Source organism: Dreissena polymorpha, chromosome 6, assembly GCF_020536995.1.
Source record: "Dreissena polymorpha isolate Duluth1 chromosome 6, UMN_Dpol_1.0, whole genome shotgun sequence".
NCBI lineage: Eukaryota > Metazoa > Mollusca > Bivalvia > Myida > Dreissenidae > Dreissena > Dreissena polymorpha.
The window spans coordinates 59,101,652-59,120,922 of record NC_068360.1 but is presented as its reverse complement, the minus strand read 5'-3'; the positions used below and the strand labels follow the sequence as shown (position 1 = coordinate 59,120,922).

The window sequence follows — 19,271 nt, the reverse complement described above, 5'->3', positions numbered from 1 at the left end:
TCGTGTTGGGGTCGTGTTTTATCGACAAGAGGTCGAGAAGAAGTCGTGTATATCCTTTCTAGTCAAGCTTGGTCAGGTTTGGAAATTTCGGTGATCGGGATGATCGAGTGGAGCGGATCGGCAGTGGGAACCCAGCTTTAACCCTTTACCTCTTAGAAACGTATTTTGACACATGTGTAATCTCTAAGACAGTTATATATAATCAAAGACCTTTCTTTTCTAAATTCAAGTTTAAAGACTTCATTTCCAACCCTTTTCAATTCATTCATTTTCTGGTTATATGCTGTTTGTACATAGCCATTTTTACTTTGCCTCAGAGTTGGAAAGGGTTAACCAAATCAAATTACCAGAAATTTCACATTCACACCTGGTTGAAATTTGTTTGGAAAAAAATGCAAGGTACAATTTATTTGGGAAAAAGCTAATAAGCCAGAAGAAGACATTATGGATTTGTCTCCAGACTAGTTTAATCATCTACAGAGCATACACTATGAGATTGCGAGTCACAAGTGAAACGGGAAAACTAAATTTGATGCATGTGTGTAAAGTGTGGTCCCATATAAGCAGGGATGATATTTCTTTCAGTTTTGTCGGTCCTAGACCAATTGGGGTCATGAAAGACCGAATAAAAATTCCAAACAGACCAAGAATCAAAAACTTGTGAACAGCGGATTAAAGACATGTCCCAAATTAATGAGAGTGGATGAAAATTTTGCAAACTGTAAAAATCGCAAAACAATTTAAGAGACTTAAGGCCTGTGATGTACATATCAATCGATTATCTCTGTCATCGTGTGAATTGTAATAAACAGGGTTACATTATATCTGAGATAAAAGTAAAAAAACGATTATTTGGTTTTGTTTTTGTCAGAAGCCAACCTCCGCACCGACATTTGTTTAGTTCCGTGCATGTTTGTCAGCTATTATTGAGTCGACAATGATTTAAATTATCGATAACGACTTACACAGATTAATAATAGTTGACAACGATGAAAACAAAATTCGGATGAAAACAGCACATGAAACAACAATGAAACAGCAAATGATAAAATCAATTGAGAATTTTTTCTATGTTCCGTTTAAAAAAAATAATGCCTAAGGGAATATATATAATTGATAATGCCTAAGGTATATATTATAACCTCATTTTTCATGATTTTGGATGTAAGTTTTCTGATATTTTTTCCCCATTTAAATCCAGACTGATTAATGTTGCGGGAAAATATGATCCCTGCATATTAGCCCCTGCAGTCCATGGGGCTAATCAAGGACGACTCTTTCCATCTTAACTGAATTTTTCGCTGAGAAGAGACTTCCTTTAAACAAAAGTTACAATACAAGCTGTAATCATCGTCATCATTAACCTTTGTGGACCATTTAATTTCTGGGGCTTCACTTTATGCCCATGCATTAAGCCCTGTTTCCCCAGAGTGAGGCTTATTTATAATTGGTCCATTCCAGTTCATTCATTGGTCCATTCCAGTTCATTCATTGGTTCATTCCAGTTCATTCATTGGTCCATTCCAGTTCATTCAATATGAAAGAAACTGCCAAAAGTCAAATGTAAGCAAAGGGATTCCCTGTCTTATAACTACAGGCACAATGGACAACCCTACAACATTGCAAAAACACTTGATGCTACAAATAATAACAAATCTAAAACTTACATGTGTCAAATTGCAACATAACTGATAAGCAAGAGATTTGGTTGTATAAACATGCAAACTGCAATGATCTCTATCACCAGGAGTACACTTGCTGCACTCTTGTACAGTTGATGCTTGCCTATATATCTTGTATTGGAATCTGTTGAGAGTGCTATACTAGACACCTATGAACAAATGTGAGTGAGCGTTTGATTGGATATGGTGTCTTGATGGGTTTACTTGGAGACACTTTATGGATGTGATTTTTAACTAGACAGTAATAGTTTGAATGTCTGATTGATTAACAATAAAATTAATGGCATGAAACACATTGAATGTCTTTGATTTTCTCAGAGTGCTTCTAAGGGATAGTTTGTGACATGTGTAAGTAATTTGGAACTTTGAATACCTCGGAAACTATATTTTGTATTTTGATTATTTTTAACCGTACTGTATTTAAGATTTAAAATTATAATGAACACTATTAAAAATGAAATTGTTAAGAGATAAAGAAAAAAAGAAGATAACTTAATAATATTGTATTTAAAAATAAATTATTATAAAATAGTTTGAAGAGTATAGATTTAAAGTATATAAACAAAAATAAAGAATATTAAATTTTACAATATCTAAATGCCATGCATTTTATGTCAATATTAGCATCATGTATGATTGTAATAGCATGACCTTTTCAAGCTTGCAGCTGACTGAGATTACATCTATTTTGAACAGTAAACAATAACAAAATATTATTGTCTACAGCTGCACAAGAATTTGAAGAGGTTTTTGTTTTGAAATACAGAATACACTTTAAAACCTTTCCAACTAAGATACGTATTTTAACTTTTGAAGTGTTAGCAGTCTCTTAGAAAGTTAATATTTCATTGAAGACCTATCTTCCTAGATTCAAGTTTTAAAGGCTTCATTTCCAACCCTTAGATACTGATGAGCAGCAAACAGCATACAACCTGAAAAGACTGTGAGTTACTCGCAGGCTGTTCTGGTTTTGTGCTGTTTGTACAAAGGAATTTTCACTTTGCCTCTGAGTGGGAAGGGTAAGGTTATTGGTAGTATACTCTGACATAATAGCAATACTCTTGAAACATTTATTTTTATTTTGCATACTGCCATTTTGAGTCTTTCTGTGCAAAACAATTACCAGTTTAAGTAATCTGAATGACTAAAATATTAATGTTCAGATATTAACAACACAATGGGAGCTGATGGGCATCAAAAAAATATATAAGTGAAATAAGTGAAATATGTGACAGTGCACAAGACAAGTGCTATTTTAATATGCCTCATTTTGACCCTTAACCCTTTACCACGTAGAAACATATTTTAACACATTTTTAGTCCCTTAGAAAGTTAAATTTATTTATAAGACTTTTCTTGCCAAACTCAAGTTTTAAAGGCTTCATTTCCAACCCTAAGATACTGATGAGCAGCAAACAGCATGAAACCTGAACAGACTGCAATTCATAACTCCAAGGTTGTTCTGGTTTTATGCTGTTTGCACATTGCCATTTTCACTTTGCTTCCGATTGGGAAAGGGTTAAATTCTGACTATTTGTCTTCTGTTTCAACCATTTGAGCCAAAACATTGCTGCTCCTTACCTACGACAATATATTAACGTTTGTAAATTCATGTGCTGCATTTTAGGTACGAATTCTCTCAACATGTAACAAGTGAGTTTGGTTGATGGTCATCATACCGGATATGTGCCGCTTCCTCTGGGTACTCAGGTTTTCTCCCCACAGTACAAATCCAAGCCTGTGACACACTTGTGTTCTTACATAATGCAGCCTCTTTTACATAAAAACACACACGCAAATAAAAGTAATGTTCTCGTATTAGGCAGAAAAGTTTATAATGTTCTGGCATAAGCAGCAATTTATAACAAATTTACTATCACATAACTAGAAAGCAATGCCTGTTCCTATCATTTCTGAAGGTCAATGATTCAAAACACATGGGCCTTTATTCCACATGACATCATTACAATGTGTCTAATGTGTCTGTGTTATACAATCTGATTCTAAAACAGTCATAGTTTGTAGGCCCACTAGATCTTTGTTGTCGCCATTTAATTTGATTCCAGAATGTTACTCTACAAAAGTCATTTTAAGACAATTATTAAACAGTTTATTACAATATGCTTCAACAAATATATGTTCAGTTTTAAATTGCAATACGACAATTTTATACTACATCAATTAATATTCTCTGTTTGTAACAATAAGCAAGATTTAATAGGTGGTTCACTAGGGTTACTACAGTTTTTCTATATTTAGTAACAATGACCTTGACTTGACTCAAAGCCAATTCAGGCCTGGTCTACATTCAAGCTTGCAATATTGTAGGCTTCCTTAAGTTTTGTCACTTTCAAAGTTATTGACCATATCCTGGCTCCAAGACACTAATTGGTTAATAAACAGATATTGTTGGGCCCATTTGTTCCTTGTCTGACAAAATTGTCATAACTGGACAACCAGCCCTCACAATCAATTGCTGAATCCTTGCATTTGGACCGGAGTTTCTCAAAAGCCTCAAACAAAACCAACTAGTTCCTTCAAAACTTGTTTTCCTTCTATTTAAGGTTTCGTTATCAAAGAAAATGAAAAAAAAAATAATGAAGAAAATCAGAGAAAAGTTAAGCAGTTTCCCAATAAGACTGATTAACCCCAGGATTGTCATTAACAGATTTGTTGCCATGGAAATGTTTTACCAAATGTTAAAGGTGTCTCTAATTTGTCTCTGTAAGGTGTTCAATGAGAGGGCGGAAACCTGTACTTAGAATTAATTTTCCCACAAAAGTAATCGTTCAAGCTCCTCAGTATCAAAATAAAAATCAAACTAATTATATAATACAATAATGAAAATACAATTAAACTTTATTTCATGAGGAACAAGAAAGATTTGTTACAAAATGATGCAGATAGTCTAACATATACTGAGCTACAGCAGTCTCATCAATAAGATACACAATTAGAGCAGATAAATTAAATGCATTAAAAGAGATAGGGAATTAATTGTGAAGGAAATGAAAGCTTACAAACAGGAAATAAAACAGAACGTCAGGTAGTCCTGAACAAATTTTAGTGAGAAAACAAAAACAGCTCCTAAAATATTACGTTTATCTATAGCTTTATATCATCAAAAAGATCAATCAAATGTTTATCTGATGACCACATTTAATGTAACTGTGTAAATGTAAAATTTTCTAATAAAAATCAAGAATAATGAAAAATCATGTGCAACATAGTAAGAAACAACTCAGGCTATAAATATAACTTGAAAACGATAAATTGAGAATTATTATGTGAGTTTTGGATAAAAATCAAGTTTATCATGCGAGATTTAGAACCGATGTAGCGCGAGGCTTGCCAAGCGCCAACATGGTTTGTGCAGAGCATGATAAACTTGATTTTTATCCAAAACTCATGTAATAATCTATTTATCCTATTATTTCCTCACAATTTTCCATTAATAACTGTCAAATATGGCATTTTTTACGATTTAGTTTGTCCATAGTTGACAAAAACAGATTCTCCAATTTTTGGAAAAACCCAAATCTGATCTAAAAATAGCGATAGTGTAAAGCTCATGTTTATACCATCGTTGTTATACTATCAATTTTCATCTGGAAATAGGATAAAATATAATAGGTAGAAAGGTTCATAAGTTGTATAGGTATAACAAGTTAAAATGATTCTACGTAATTTATTCTTGTTATAGTACTTTACCAAGAATGACGTGCAGTTTTTTACCCACAAATTCCAAGAATCAAAAAGTTGATGCGTGTTTTACATTGATACAGAGCTATTCTCAATGCCAATTGTCCAAAAATTCCTTTAAGAATCATATTTTTTTTTATAAACAATACAGTCATGTTGTTTATTTCTAGAATACTGCACCCATTTATATTGCACGCTGAAAAGGTTTCTGTTGACATACCGATTAGCAGGTAACAGCAGAATGATGTGAATGAGGTAGCAGCTGGTTGTAATGCAATTTAAATTGTAATATTTATGTAATTGATAGCAATTGTTGAGTAATTTAAGATCCATAACGTGACAAGGATATGTAAATATGTTTTCACAATGACATTGTGTTGATAAATATTGCACGTTCAACAGTGTTGTACTAGCATGATATCATCACTGCAACCAAAAACATCAATAATTTAAAAAGCGGCATTGTAAACATTTGTCACAATTACAATTCCATGAAACCCAAAAATAAAAACACTTGATACTTGAATACAAAATAACTGTTATCAGTGACAGAGATAAATGTTTCAGTCATGTGATCAACAGATTGTGCGGTAGTAACATGCCAGCAAATTAATGGTCTGGTTTGACAATTCCTTAATTAATTTTTTTTCCTTGATTTGTGCATAAACAACTTGAATGGCCGCTTAACATAGTTGCATTTCACATGGTAATGTACAGTATACATCACTAGACAAATTCTCTAAAGGACAAGACAAAAGCAAGACCATTATTTCCACCCTTATAAGCAAATACAACTAGAGTTTGTTAACCCTTTACCACTGACTAAGATACATATTTTGACGCATTTGTAGACCCTCAGCAAGTTTAATATAAGACCTTTCTTACTTAATTCAACTTTAAAAGGCTTTATTTCCAAACCTAAGATACTGATGAGTAGCAAACAGCACAAAACCTGAATAGACTGCGAGTTACTTGCAAGCTGTTCTAGTTTTATGCTGTTTTTACATAGCCGATTTCCCTTTGCTTCTGAGTGGGAAAAGGTTAACAATACCCCTGTTTGTCTCGGGAATAGCAGCCATGCGCTTGAACATTGTGTCTTCCACATCTGTGCTTTATGTTGATGACATATTCTAAGTTCCGCTTCAATTGCTTGATAAATATTGAAGTAGTTTTCTAAAATAAAAAATGTATTGCTGCTACCATAAAATTGGAATTGTTCAAGGGCACATAACTCAGAAATGTGTGCTTCAAAGCGCATGCAAAATGTGTATTGCACATTTACACATCATGGTGACATATTTCAAGTTTCAATTAAATTGCTAAAGACATGTGGAAGAAGTCCGCTTAACTAACTTAGAACAATTCATGTCTCTGCCATAACAATTGCACAATTCAAGTGCAAATAACTTGGGAATGTGTAGACTTCTGTACATTACACTTGCACATTGAAATTTTGTCTTGCACATCTACATTTCATGGCGATGACATACTACAATTTTTACTGCAAAAGCTTGAGATATGTAAAAGCTACATAAACTTATAACATTTATGGATACTAATTGACTTGGTTCCAGGGACGTAAGGATGATGACACTGTGCTTAAAATTGTGTCATGCGCATCTTTAAGTAACACTTCATGGTGTTTACATATTTCATGCTTCAATTTAATCGCTAAAGAAATGCAGTTTACTTCACAAACTTATAACATTTTATGTGGACAGACTAACCGACAAACTAATACCAACCAACCAACAGTAAGTAGCAAGTACCTTAAGAATGAACAATCTTTTTGCAATTTAAGTGAACAGTGCTGTCAATTTAAACTAAGCATATAGCCATATCATAGTTTCATGCCAAGCAATACTATGACAGAACTTGAAATACAGAGAACATGATTGTGCATATCTAATAGGCTATTATAATGCAAGAACAAATAATACATTGTATATCTACCAGGCCATATACTACCAGTCAGAACAAAAAATTTAATGAATTGAATATCCAAATAAAACTATAGGACATCAACAATCAGTCTTAACAAAAACAAATAATGCATTGAATATCTAAATAGGAGGTATAACAAAAACAAATAATTCCTTGCGTATCTAAATAGGAGGTATAACAAAAACAAATAGGCCATATACTACCAGTCAGAACAAAAACAATTAATGAATTGAATATCTAATTCAAACTATAGGACATCAACAATCAGTCTAAACAAAAACAAATAATGCATTGAATATCTAAATAGGAGGTATAACAAAAACAAATAATTCCTTGCATATCTAATGGGTGGTTTACCTTCAGTCAGTACAAATAATAGAATGAAAACAACAGAACTATTTGTTCTCTATTTAGCAGGAGATGTTTAGAAAACATTCTGTCAGATGAGCTGATAATAAGGAAAAAACTTCCAGAACATCCTTCAAAACACGATCTAAGTTCGAAATGAATTAGTGATTGCTAACAAAGATATTGAACACACTGTCATATAATAATGGAACTTTATTACAGAGGATTCGGCCATGAATAATAAATATTGACATATGAGCCAAATCTAATGCCATATGGGGACAGACTAGCTCCAGATCAGTCTGCACATTGGCCCAATCTGCTCAGGAACTAGCCTGTCCACTTTAGCACAGCACAGCTCATGACCTGAATGCTCCACTGTGCAAGCTCGTCTGGAGCGATGTTGGCTGCGTATGGTGTAAGATCCATTTTCACATGACGCAGGTCATATTGACTGAGAAGCAAAGTTGCATTTCTTAGGTCAACTGTCCTGTGTGTTAGTAGATGAAACTATTTGGGTAAAAAAGTATTTTTCATTCTCAGACTCAAATGAATCAGATTTTTATTCTCTGAAAATTGTTCGAAAAAAAACACAAGTATGTATTATAACAGTAATTCCTTCTTGTCATGAAAGTGTACAAAGTATTTATCATTCTCAGACTTGAATTTGATTTTTATGGTATTTTTTTCCATAAGAAATCTCCTTGACAGATGTTCAAGTAATATGGGATATTAATTAAAGACACCGGTAAGTATTCATACTGAAATGCAATTAAGAAATAATAATCCACCATTAAGACAAAAAACAACACCCACGTGTAGCTCCCAGAAGCATTTTCACTCCAACAGACAATGAGAATTTCATAAGGTATTTTCACACAAAAATCTAATTTCATACATGATATAAAATGATGATCTCCAAACCAAAGTATGGCAGTAAAAACTATACATTATTTTTTGGAAATACTGTTTTGAAGTCTGAAATTACCCGAGGTTGATTTTCATAATAATCCTATTGAAAAAGAATTGAGTTACAATGGGCAGACGTCATTCTTCATGATGGAACCAGATCAATTTCGCTCTCAAAAAAAGATTATTAACTGTGAATAAACTGCAGCAGTATCGACGCAGTTGTTCTGCAATCAGTGCACATTTACTTCACTATCATGCAGGGACAAAAAACTTATTACAGAAAAAAGTTTATTTCTTTTCTGCATATTTCCAAAATTAATACACAAAAGTTTATCCCCTTTTGAAATATACTATTAATTTTACTATAAGATTAGTATGCTTACGTGCATTTTAATTGTGTTTTACACTTTTTCAAGAATTTATTCGCTAAATAGCATGCACGCCCATCATCCCATCATATGTCTCTTTTTTTTTCCTAACATACAAATAACAATGTTAGTCAAAAGGGGAATACAATTTAATGAGTTTTAAACTGAGTTTGCTGGGAAAATCATTTTTTTTTATAAATATCAATCTTTCTTGGTAAGACAAATTTATAGGATCAGTACAATGGATGAGGTGCAGGAGGAAGTGTTTTTCGGAGACAATTAATAGCATCATTATTCTTCCGATATTGAATGTCATAACTCCAGGTTCAACCAATGCAAAAACTTCTAATAAAACAATACTGTCGCTGCACTTTCCCCACATACAGACAGATGTTACTGTACTTACCCTTGATACAGACAGACAATATGAGATATATATATACAGATATATGTGTTCAGGAAATGGAGACCATAGGAGGTGTGCTACTATCAGGATTAGAGACTCAGAGATACAGTTACAGAGATTAAAACTTATTCTAACATCAATACAACACTTTGTTATGTGTCTTTGCAATGTATGTTTGTGTTTAGAATGTATGTGTGTAATATTCTGTCTATAATTTTAGTACAACAAGAACTTTGCGATGACCTTAACAGTGATGTATCTTTTATAATTCGAACTGTATTTTTAAACTGTGTTCTTGCATATATGGAAACACTTTAAGAGGATCAAACAAATATCGGATTAAACATCCAGTTTTGTAGTGAATCTGTGAATTTAAATGATGAAATTATAGATCGGTTTACTTATAAAAACAATATGAGCCTTGTTTAGGGAGAACTGGGCAAAATGCATGTGTGCAAAGTGTCATACAAGATGAGCCTGTGCAGTCTGCACAGGCTAAACAGGGACAATACTCTTCACATAGACTGGTGTTTCATGAAGTGGAAACACTTGTTTTAACCAAAAATTCCTCAATAGCAGAAAGTGTTGTCCCTTACAAGCCTGTGTGGACTTCACGGTCTAATCTGGGACACAAAAGTTGGCAAATGCATAAAGCCCCGTTTTTCCAAAACAAGGCTTAAACTTTTGATGTCTTGATTAAAATGTAACAGACACAAAATGATTACACTGAATGTCATGTGTCAATTAGCGGGAACATTTAGTGGCCAGTCTGAGAATGAAACCAATGACATCTAAACATGTGTGCAAGTGCTCTCTGAATAATTTGACCAGCAGGAGTGACCACACTTCACCTTTTAAGTGACCAAGAGTTAACCTTTTCCCTATCAGAAGCAAAGTGAAAATGGCTATGTGCAAACAGCATAAAACCAGAATAGCCCGAGAGTAACTTGCAGTCTGTTCAGGTTTTATGCTGTTTGCTGCTCATCAGTATCTAAGGGTTGGAAATGAAGCCTTTTAACACTTAATTTAGTAAGAAAGGTCTTTAATTACATTTAACTTTCTGGGGGACTACCAATGTGTCAAAAAACGTATCTAAGTGGTAAAGGGTTAATCAAACAGGTAACCACACAACTTTCACCCTTTTAAAACAGTGGCCAAGTTTATGCCTTTTCAAGATTTGGTCCCAGACACAGAGTAGGTGCAGGCTAGCAAAGCTTATAACCAGAATTGCTTGGTTTGTTTAATGGAATTTTGTCTATGACATTTTGTTTAATGACATTGCGTTCATGTTTAATAGTGAATAAAACATAATTCATGTTTCCTTTATTTCAGAGGAATATTGTGCCATATGATGGACTTGAAAATTCGACCAAGCAATACCTCAGATTATAAGCATGCAACTAACTAAACTGATAGATGGACAATACAAGAGGTTTAGAATAATAGGCAATAATTTCAAGAAGTTTTAAATAACTGAGCTTTTAAATATAAAGGAGGTAATATAGTATGAATTTGTGTGTGTAAAATCTCATAATCACTGTGTAATATATTTAAAAGGTGTGCCAATTAAACTTGGAATAATGATCAAATAAATGTTGAATGAGTGTAATAATAAAACCTAACTATATATTTCATAATGTAAAATTATTAGAATTTTGTACTGTACACTCAGAAATTTTCAACATATGTTTATTGAATTACAATGTGATAATTTGTTCAGAAAATTTACTCGGAATATCAAATCATCACTCACACAAAACATGTGAAATGTTTCTCTCAAGCTACAATGCGATAACAATAATTTTTTGAAAGAAAAAAAAATCAAACGAAAGCGCAATCAACAACCACCAATCATGCGATCTCCAGGTCAAAATCAATCGCTCAATGAGTCTGGGTTTAACTTGACCTGGTTGTGTGACAATGGAACTTGCCCTAGGGAAGACCCACCCCCCTCCCCAGAGATGAAATGGGCGCTGCTGGGACTGCTGGTTGTAATATTCTGCACTGCGCTGGGCAACCTACTGGTGTGCCTGGCCGTGTGCTGCGACCGACGCCTCCAGAATATGACCAACTACTTCCTGATGTCCCTGGCCATTGCCGACTTCCTGGTCTCAATCATCGTCATGCCCTTCGGCATGGTTGTAGAGATATATGGTGGGTACACTTGTGTAAGGAATTAGTTGAGCTGCATTCTGGGACAACTGGGTTTAATGCAGGGCAACAATTTCTGCCTTAATTTGATTTTTGCTTAGAGACTTCATTTAAACGAAAAATGTAATTAAAGCGGTAAGTGTCGTTACACACATGCATAATGCCCAGTTTTCTCAGAACACGACCCAATAAGTTGAGCTGTGTTCTAGGACATTGACTGCCCGGCTTTATGCATGTGCATAAAGTACTGGATAATTGCCTGAGCAGTTTGCACAGGTTGATCAAGAATTACACTTTCTGAAACTCAGAATCACACTTTTTGCTTACATGTATATGTAATTTTGCGTTTAAGGAAGTCTTTCCTAAAAAAAAAATTCAGTGTGTCCAGACAAGTTCTCCCTGATTAGCCTGTGCAAACTGAACAGGCTAATCTAGGACGACACTTTATGCATATTCAATCAGCCACATTTCGCAGAATCTGCTATTTTTGTACCTTTATAGCAAAATGAGTCAGCAAAGAGTACATGTGTCAGCATGTGTTTTTGGCAAAAAAGTAGCTGTAAAGTCATGTCATCATCAAGACTGTTTATAAGGATTGTTTCAGAAAGATATTGTGGGCACATGGTGCAATTAAAGTTGCTCCTTGAATCAATTAATCAGTGACATAACATAGCAATCCCTTTTACTATGGTCTTTGGTCTTTTTGATATAGATAGGAATACAAGATACGCTGCATTGTGTTGTGGACAGAGGTGACCCTTCTATAGCATAGACTCAGTGATGACTTGTTGTTAGGTTGATGTCTCAGTAAACACAACAGCATACCATAACATTCAATAACATTTATTATGTTATTAGCTTGTAAAATAAAAAAAATGTCATCCTCTAGTTGGTAGCATAGCGTATCTCAATTCCACACATTTGCTTTGAAAAACAGCCAATGACAGATTCCATTGACAGAGTTGCTATCTTATCATCAAGTCAGCATTTTGTATAATGGCATCATTAGCACATATAGTTATTTATTTTATCACTGTGATGATTGTTTGTATAACTGCGTTTTCTGTATAAAACGTGATTCCTACAATAACATCCTTTGTAAATTGAGTAAACATTACTAAAGACCAACACCTTTTATTTGTATGATACTGTTATTTTGCATAATTTGGATCAATGTTTTTTCCCAATATTTTGGAAATTGTTGGCCTAGGTGCCCGGAAAAATCAAGCTGTTTTGACTAAAGTTGAGAAGTTAGTGTAGTTGATTTTTGCTAACAAACTACTCAACAATTGAGGATAAAAGTGATTTCAATATTATAGTTACTAAGGTCCAACTTATAGAGTTTACTTGAGATGAATTAAATGTTGACACTTAAATACCAAATTTATTTACTTTAGAAACCTTCAATTGGAAATTTTTAGGTCCCGTTTGGGAAAAATATATACTTTTTTCCATTAGGAATGGTTCCCCTCTGGACCTGAATTTGAAAACAAAAAAAAAACACTGTTGACACTAGATTTAAGATGATTTATTCTAGAGTACAAAAGCATCAATCTTGCACTTTACACAAAATCCCAGGTATTTGAGCTCAAGGTTTAATTTAAAGTAAGTCACTACAAATTACAATGTGCTAAGCTTGGAGGCAGAGAAAATACGGTGTTTAATATTGCCCACTAAGCTCATTTATTACTTTTTGCTGGAAGTTCTACCACAAACATTTTTTTTCATTACAGACCTACTGTCTATGCCAATCAAATGTGTCTAGTCAAAATCCAGTCAGTACAAAGAATTTAACTTTCAGTTAATAATTTCCAGAAATATGTAACATTTTAGGTCATCCAAGCTTTTAGAAAGTGTGTAACTAAGACTTAAAGGGACTTCTTCACAATAGGCTAAATACAAAAAATCTAAAACTTAGATTAAACAAGAGCTGTCACCATAGGATGACTTATGCCTCCTATAAACGCTTGATAGAAGTTATGAGCTTTTTTCGAAACCTAAACGCAGATTTCGAAACCTAAACACGGACCGTAAGTTCTAGGCCAAGGTCACAGGGGTCAAAATTTGTGTGCGTATGGAAAGGCCTTGTCCGTATACACATGCATACCAAATATGAAGGTAACATCTCAAGGGACATAGAAGTTATGAGCATTTTTCAAAACCTAAACGCAGATTTTGAAACCTAAACGCGGACCCTTAGTTCAAGGTCAAGGTCACAGGGGTAAAAATTTTTATGTTCATGGAAAGGCCTTGTCCATATACACATGCATACCAAATATGAAGGTTATATCTCAAGGGACATAGAAGTTATGAGCATTTTTCGAAACCTAAATGCAAAGTGTGACGGAAAGACGGACAGACAGACAGACGGACAGACAGACGGACAGATGGACAGTCCGATCACTATATGCCCCCTTTTCTTCGAAAGGGGGCATAAAAAGACATTATACGAAACATTAAAACAAGCAAACGCCTTACTAAGAAAAATGTTTCAAATAGTTATTGATAACCATCAATCAAAAGTCAGAAAATAACAAAACCTTTTCTCTTTTCATCAATGATTAACCAAAAAAAATTATAACACACATAGTGTTAAAAAAAGTGTTTAAATTTCCAATGCAAACGCCTGTCTGGTATAATGGTAGCCAAAAGCTTTTGCTTCTACCAGTCCCATGCAGTCTCAAGCCCAATGTCAGACACACTTATTCATTATATTTTTAACGTTGTTTCCATAATTTCTTAGAAATGTTACAAATATTGAAATTGCGTAATTAAATTCATTTAGTAACATTTTTCAACAAAAACAAACAAACTTTTAGCAAGTTGCTTTAATAGTTTTCAGTAATTTGAACATTTGCATATACACCGACCTGGTAAAATATTTTATTTACTTTTTAATGGTTAAATAACACTATAAAGGTCTCTTTAATGGGTAAACGATTGTTTATAAGAAAATGTAAAATTAAGGATTTCTGTTCAAATGAGACCTTCAATACCAAAGATTATTTCTGAAAAATCAATTAACACGGGTATGCACTTTAGGCATAAGTGATCATGATTGTTAAGTGCTTATAATTCCAATGACAGAAAAAATAAACACTGGCACTTATAGAACAAGAACAGAAAGAATGTTGGAATCATTAATTATATGAATTATCCATGAAAATAATGGGACCAGGCAGTCTGACATATCCAATGAGCCAGGTAATTGTCTCATCTTGCTGATAATTAACCAGGGTAACACTCCAGTCTGTGTTAACCCATTTATGCCTAGCGGACTCTCCCATCCTTCGAAATTGGATCTTTTTTTTCCAAAATTAGGGATGTATGGTATATTTATTTCTATATTTAGAATATTTCTTACAGAAAATCCTTTAAGCAAACAGCGCAGACCATGATGAGACGCCGCATCATGCAGCGTCTCATCTGGGTCTTCGCTGTTTGCCAAGGCCTTTTTTCTAGACGCTAGGCATAAATGGGTTAAAGTCCACAAAGCGGGACTTTTTGTACTATATTTTTTTATTTCCACATTCAATATCATATCTGAAGTAAAGAGTGGTAATTAAATAATTAGTTTTATGATGCTAATAGAGTCTATTACACCTGTCTGCCGATTGCCGAATTAAATTGAAGGGTGATAATTAATCAATTTGTTTTTTACTCCCAAACTAGCCTTAATGACAGCAGCGTATATTTTAATGAAAGAGATCATGAAAAACACGAGCGGTTTAATTGTATTTTAAGTTATATTTAAGTATCGAGTTTGTAACACTTCGGAAAAGTAATTCATCTAGACAACTATAAAAACGGAAGTAACCATTTTGTATTCTTATAACTTTATTATTATTATAATTATTATCGTCCCGAATATTGTCAAATTGAATTAAATGTGAAAACAAAAAGAAACAATAGAAAGAGATATTTATTATGCAACTGTCATAACAACAGCACTATAACACATCCCGATCAATATACCGGGGTATTACTGTGAAACAGATAGTTGACAACACCAATTGATTTGCTATTTTCACAACACAAAAATATATTGACACATCTTTTCGGAAATGGCCGATTTCGGACACTGATTTTTTTAGTGCGTATTTTACACGGATGTTCAATTTTTACCGATAAATTTTGACCAAACTCAGGAGTGCGTATTATGCACGAGGGCGTATAATATTCGTGGATTTATGGTACTTTAATTATACCAAACAATGGTGGAAAACAATACAATTGTTATCTTTTATTTAAAGGGATCTTTTCACGCTTTGGTAAATTGACAAAATTGAAAAAAGTTGATTCAGATTCGCAAATTTTTGTTTTAGTTATGATATTTGTGAGGAAACAGTAATACTGAACATTAACCATGGTCTAATAGAGCCATTATATGCATCTTTTGACGATTTTAAAACCTAAAAATTATAAAGCGTTGCAACGCGAAACGATTGAATAATGTGGAGAGTTCTGTTTTTGTCGTTAAATTTTGTGAAACTACGAAGATTGCTTATATAAGGTATAAAATACGTTCAGCATGTGTACTCGGCGGAATAGCTCAGTAGGCTAAAGCGTTTTTACTTCAGGACTCTGGCAGGACTCCAGGGGTCACTGGTTCGAAACCTGGTCCGGGCAAAGTTCTTTTCCTTTTTTTGATTTTATTCTTGATTTTTTACTGGAGCTTTTACGATCCAATGTTCACATTAATCGATATAAAGCATTTAATGAATAAGTTAAAAAATGCCAAAATCTGTGAAAAGGCCCCTTTAATTTAGTGAGCCTCATTAGTACTGACTGCATGGCTTCAAGGAATGGTCATAAATGAACAATCAAGTTGGATCAAAATAGCAAAATGCAAAACATCTAAACAAAAAAACATGGCCAGTTTTTCCAACCACTAATTACAACAGCAAAACATGTTGCTGGAACAGAAAATATTTAATTAGGAATAAGATTTTAAGAAGAAATAGTCAGACCTTGGAACATTTCAAACAGATATAACAGTGCAAATGCAGGCTTCAATTGCTGAATCTCACAGGTTGGAACTTTGAGAGTTCATAAAAAAGTCAAGAGATAAGCTCACAAAGACATCAGACCATTTTATCAGATAAAGAGGTGAGAAATAAATTGGAATAAAAATCAAGCTTTTCATAACTCAGATTCCATACTTGGAGGATTGATGAAGAAACCAGTCAGCAACAAAGTGCTACCTTATCTTATGAGCTTCCTCATGATTATGATCTGTATCAAACATCTATAGAGATGCTGTTAAAATGCTGTTAAATCTTCCCTTTGGTTAATGTACAACTGGTACACCCATATTTACCAATTAATAATTTTGTTCAGCAAACATTTCAGAAGCGGTTAAAAATGTAAGTTTCCCCATGATTTGTTCATTAAACATTTCAGAAAGCAGTTAAAATGCAGACATCCACTGTACTTTTTGTTAAAATATTTCATAGGATGTCTGAATGCATGCCCCTCCTTTATTTGCAAAAGGAACATTTTCAGAAGCAGTCAAAATGAGGACTTAAGTATCAAACATTTAAAGCAGACTATTGTATTGCCAAGCAGAACCCTTCTAAAAGTGCTTGTTTAAACAAGCTCAGGGGATTAGGTGGAAATAGGGTGGATTGTCTCTGAAAAAACTGCATGTGCAAATTCATAAATATTTATTTATCTCAGAAAGTGCCTCTGCAATCACAAATACTAGCTAGTAGCTCAGGGACAACTGAGCTTAAAACATGGCATAAAGTGTAGTGCAAGAAAAGCCTGAACAGTCAGTCTGCACAGGCTTACCAGGGACGACTTTTTCTGCTTTTATGCAATATTTTTGGTCAAATAACGACTCTTCTGAAAGAAAATCAAGTCTTGGCAGAAAGTGTTGTCCCTGATTAGCCTGTGTGGACGTTGAAGGCTAATCTGGGACAATACTTACCGCAGATGCAATTAGAAAGCCCAGTCTTTTCAGAGACTGGCTCATATCAATTTCTATTAACCCTTTGCATGCTGGGAAATTTATCGTCTGCTAAAATATCGTCTGCTGAATTTCTAAAATTAGCATTTCTTCGAAAAAAAAATCAAAAAATAGTATCAGAATAGCAAACAGTTTGGATCCACGTTCTGTGGCGTCTCATCTGGATCCAAACTGTTTGCAAAGGCCTTCAAAATTCGGTTCCCGCACTGAAAGAGTTAACTAGTTTTTACTTTAAAATATGTGTCAGGTGACATTTATCTGCTTTTCTTATATTTAAGTAAGACCATTATACCACTTTCTATAATTATTTAGTATTGTTTGTTTTTTTCTTTTTTGGCAACAATTTTTTAGTTTTCCTGTTTGGTGAATAGGTAACTTTTTGACAAAATGAGGTTGACGATTAACCAAAAATAGAAGCAGACTTGCTTAACCTGTAGGAGAGGGCCACCTCTTGACTTGTATAAATTACTCACTTGATCCCAAAACTGATAATTACATGTATAAATAATAATGCTTATCTCAATACTGCCAGGGGTGGGCCATCATGGAAAGTACAGAATCATCAGAGTTTTGTGTTTGTGTCTGGTCTATAATGATTCAGTGCAATTAATTACACTTCATGACTTCTTAAGAGCATTATGACGCCAGAGTCACATAAGCCACTTAATTTAATAGGAACTTTGTTATGCTTTGTTGAAAAAATAATTTCTTTTTAAGCTGCACTTTTACGATAATTTATATAATATATTTGAGAAATGATAAACAAGATTAAATGCTTTCATTTTATGATTTTTTTATTATAATAAATTAAAAACAAAATATTCATTAATAGATAAACTGGTCTCAAGTAGAAAGACCCGTGACAAAACCTAATGACAAAATAAACTGCACTGGATTAAGAAGAAGCAGGTGTCATAGAGTCTAGTATAATACATAGAAAACACTGGTAATGATTTAACATGACACCTTGCATACATGTTTTACTGCTCTCATGAGAGTTGGCATCAAATTGTCAATTCAGGCCATGATTCTGTAATAAACTGATCAGACATAACACAAACCACAATTACTTTAAATGAGGGGTGTCTCCCAACATTACAAGTTTTATTTCTGTGAAATAATTGCATTGAATGTTCCTCATGAGGATAATCCATAATTCACGAAGTTCAACAACAATTTGTTCATGTTTCAGCTGTTTTAACAGTGAATATACTTGGTTCGTTACATGGTATTTTCCACAGTTAAGTAACTGCCACATAATATGATGGTTATTTTGTCAAAAGCCTAAGCCTCACCTCATGGTGACATTGTCTAAGTCCACATCCTGGGTAAAACCAGTATGTACGGCCTTTAAATAAAAACAACTCAGACAAAAAACAACAAGACATGTTTTTGTCAATAACACAATGCCCCCTACTGCGCCGCTTTGATTTATTTCTTTTTTTATCATTTGGCAGGTACAGATAATTATCTCCCTTTAATGCTTATTACTTACCTTGGATTTGTTTTTTTTACCTTTGACCTTGAAGGATGACCGTGACTTTTCACCACTCTAAATGTGCAGCTCCATGAGATACACATGCATGCCAAATATCTAGTCGCTATCTGAAGCGACATAGACGTTATGAGCATTTTACCAAACCTAAACGCAAAGTGACAGACAGACAGACAAAAGGACAGTGCGATCGATCACAATATGCCCTTCTTCGGGGGCATAAAAATAGTTCATTGACAATTCTTCATTCATTCATTTTTTTTTGGGCATATAATTGATTTTCATGATAACA

General features: G+C 33.8%; 2 protein-coding genes across 3 annotated transcripts in view; one reads left to right on the top strand and one right to left on the bottom strand.

Annotated features, from left to right (window-relative positions):
* LOC127833381 (26S proteasome non-ATPase regulatory subunit 1-like) overlaps positions 1 to 19,271 on the bottom strand; it is a 272,314-nt gene that overhangs the window by 164,015 nt on the left and 89,028 nt on the right. The window lies entirely within an intron of this gene.
* Positions 1,742 to 19,271, top strand: part of LOC127833382 (dopamine receptor 3-like) — a 42,872-nt gene continuing 25,342 nt past the window's right edge. Inside the window, exons 1-2 of one of the 2 annotated variants that reach the window (XM_052358605.1) lie at positions 1,742 to 2,030; positions 10,695 to 11,516. In XM_052358605.1, coding sequence (XP_052214565.1) covers positions 11,216 to 11,516 — 301 coding nt within the window. In that variant the 5' untranslated portion in view covers positions 1,742 to 2,030; positions 10,695 to 11,215. The remainder of the gene's footprint in view (positions 2,031 to 10,694; positions 11,517 to 19,271) is intronic. The other variant, XM_052358606.1, reaches the window with a different exon arrangement.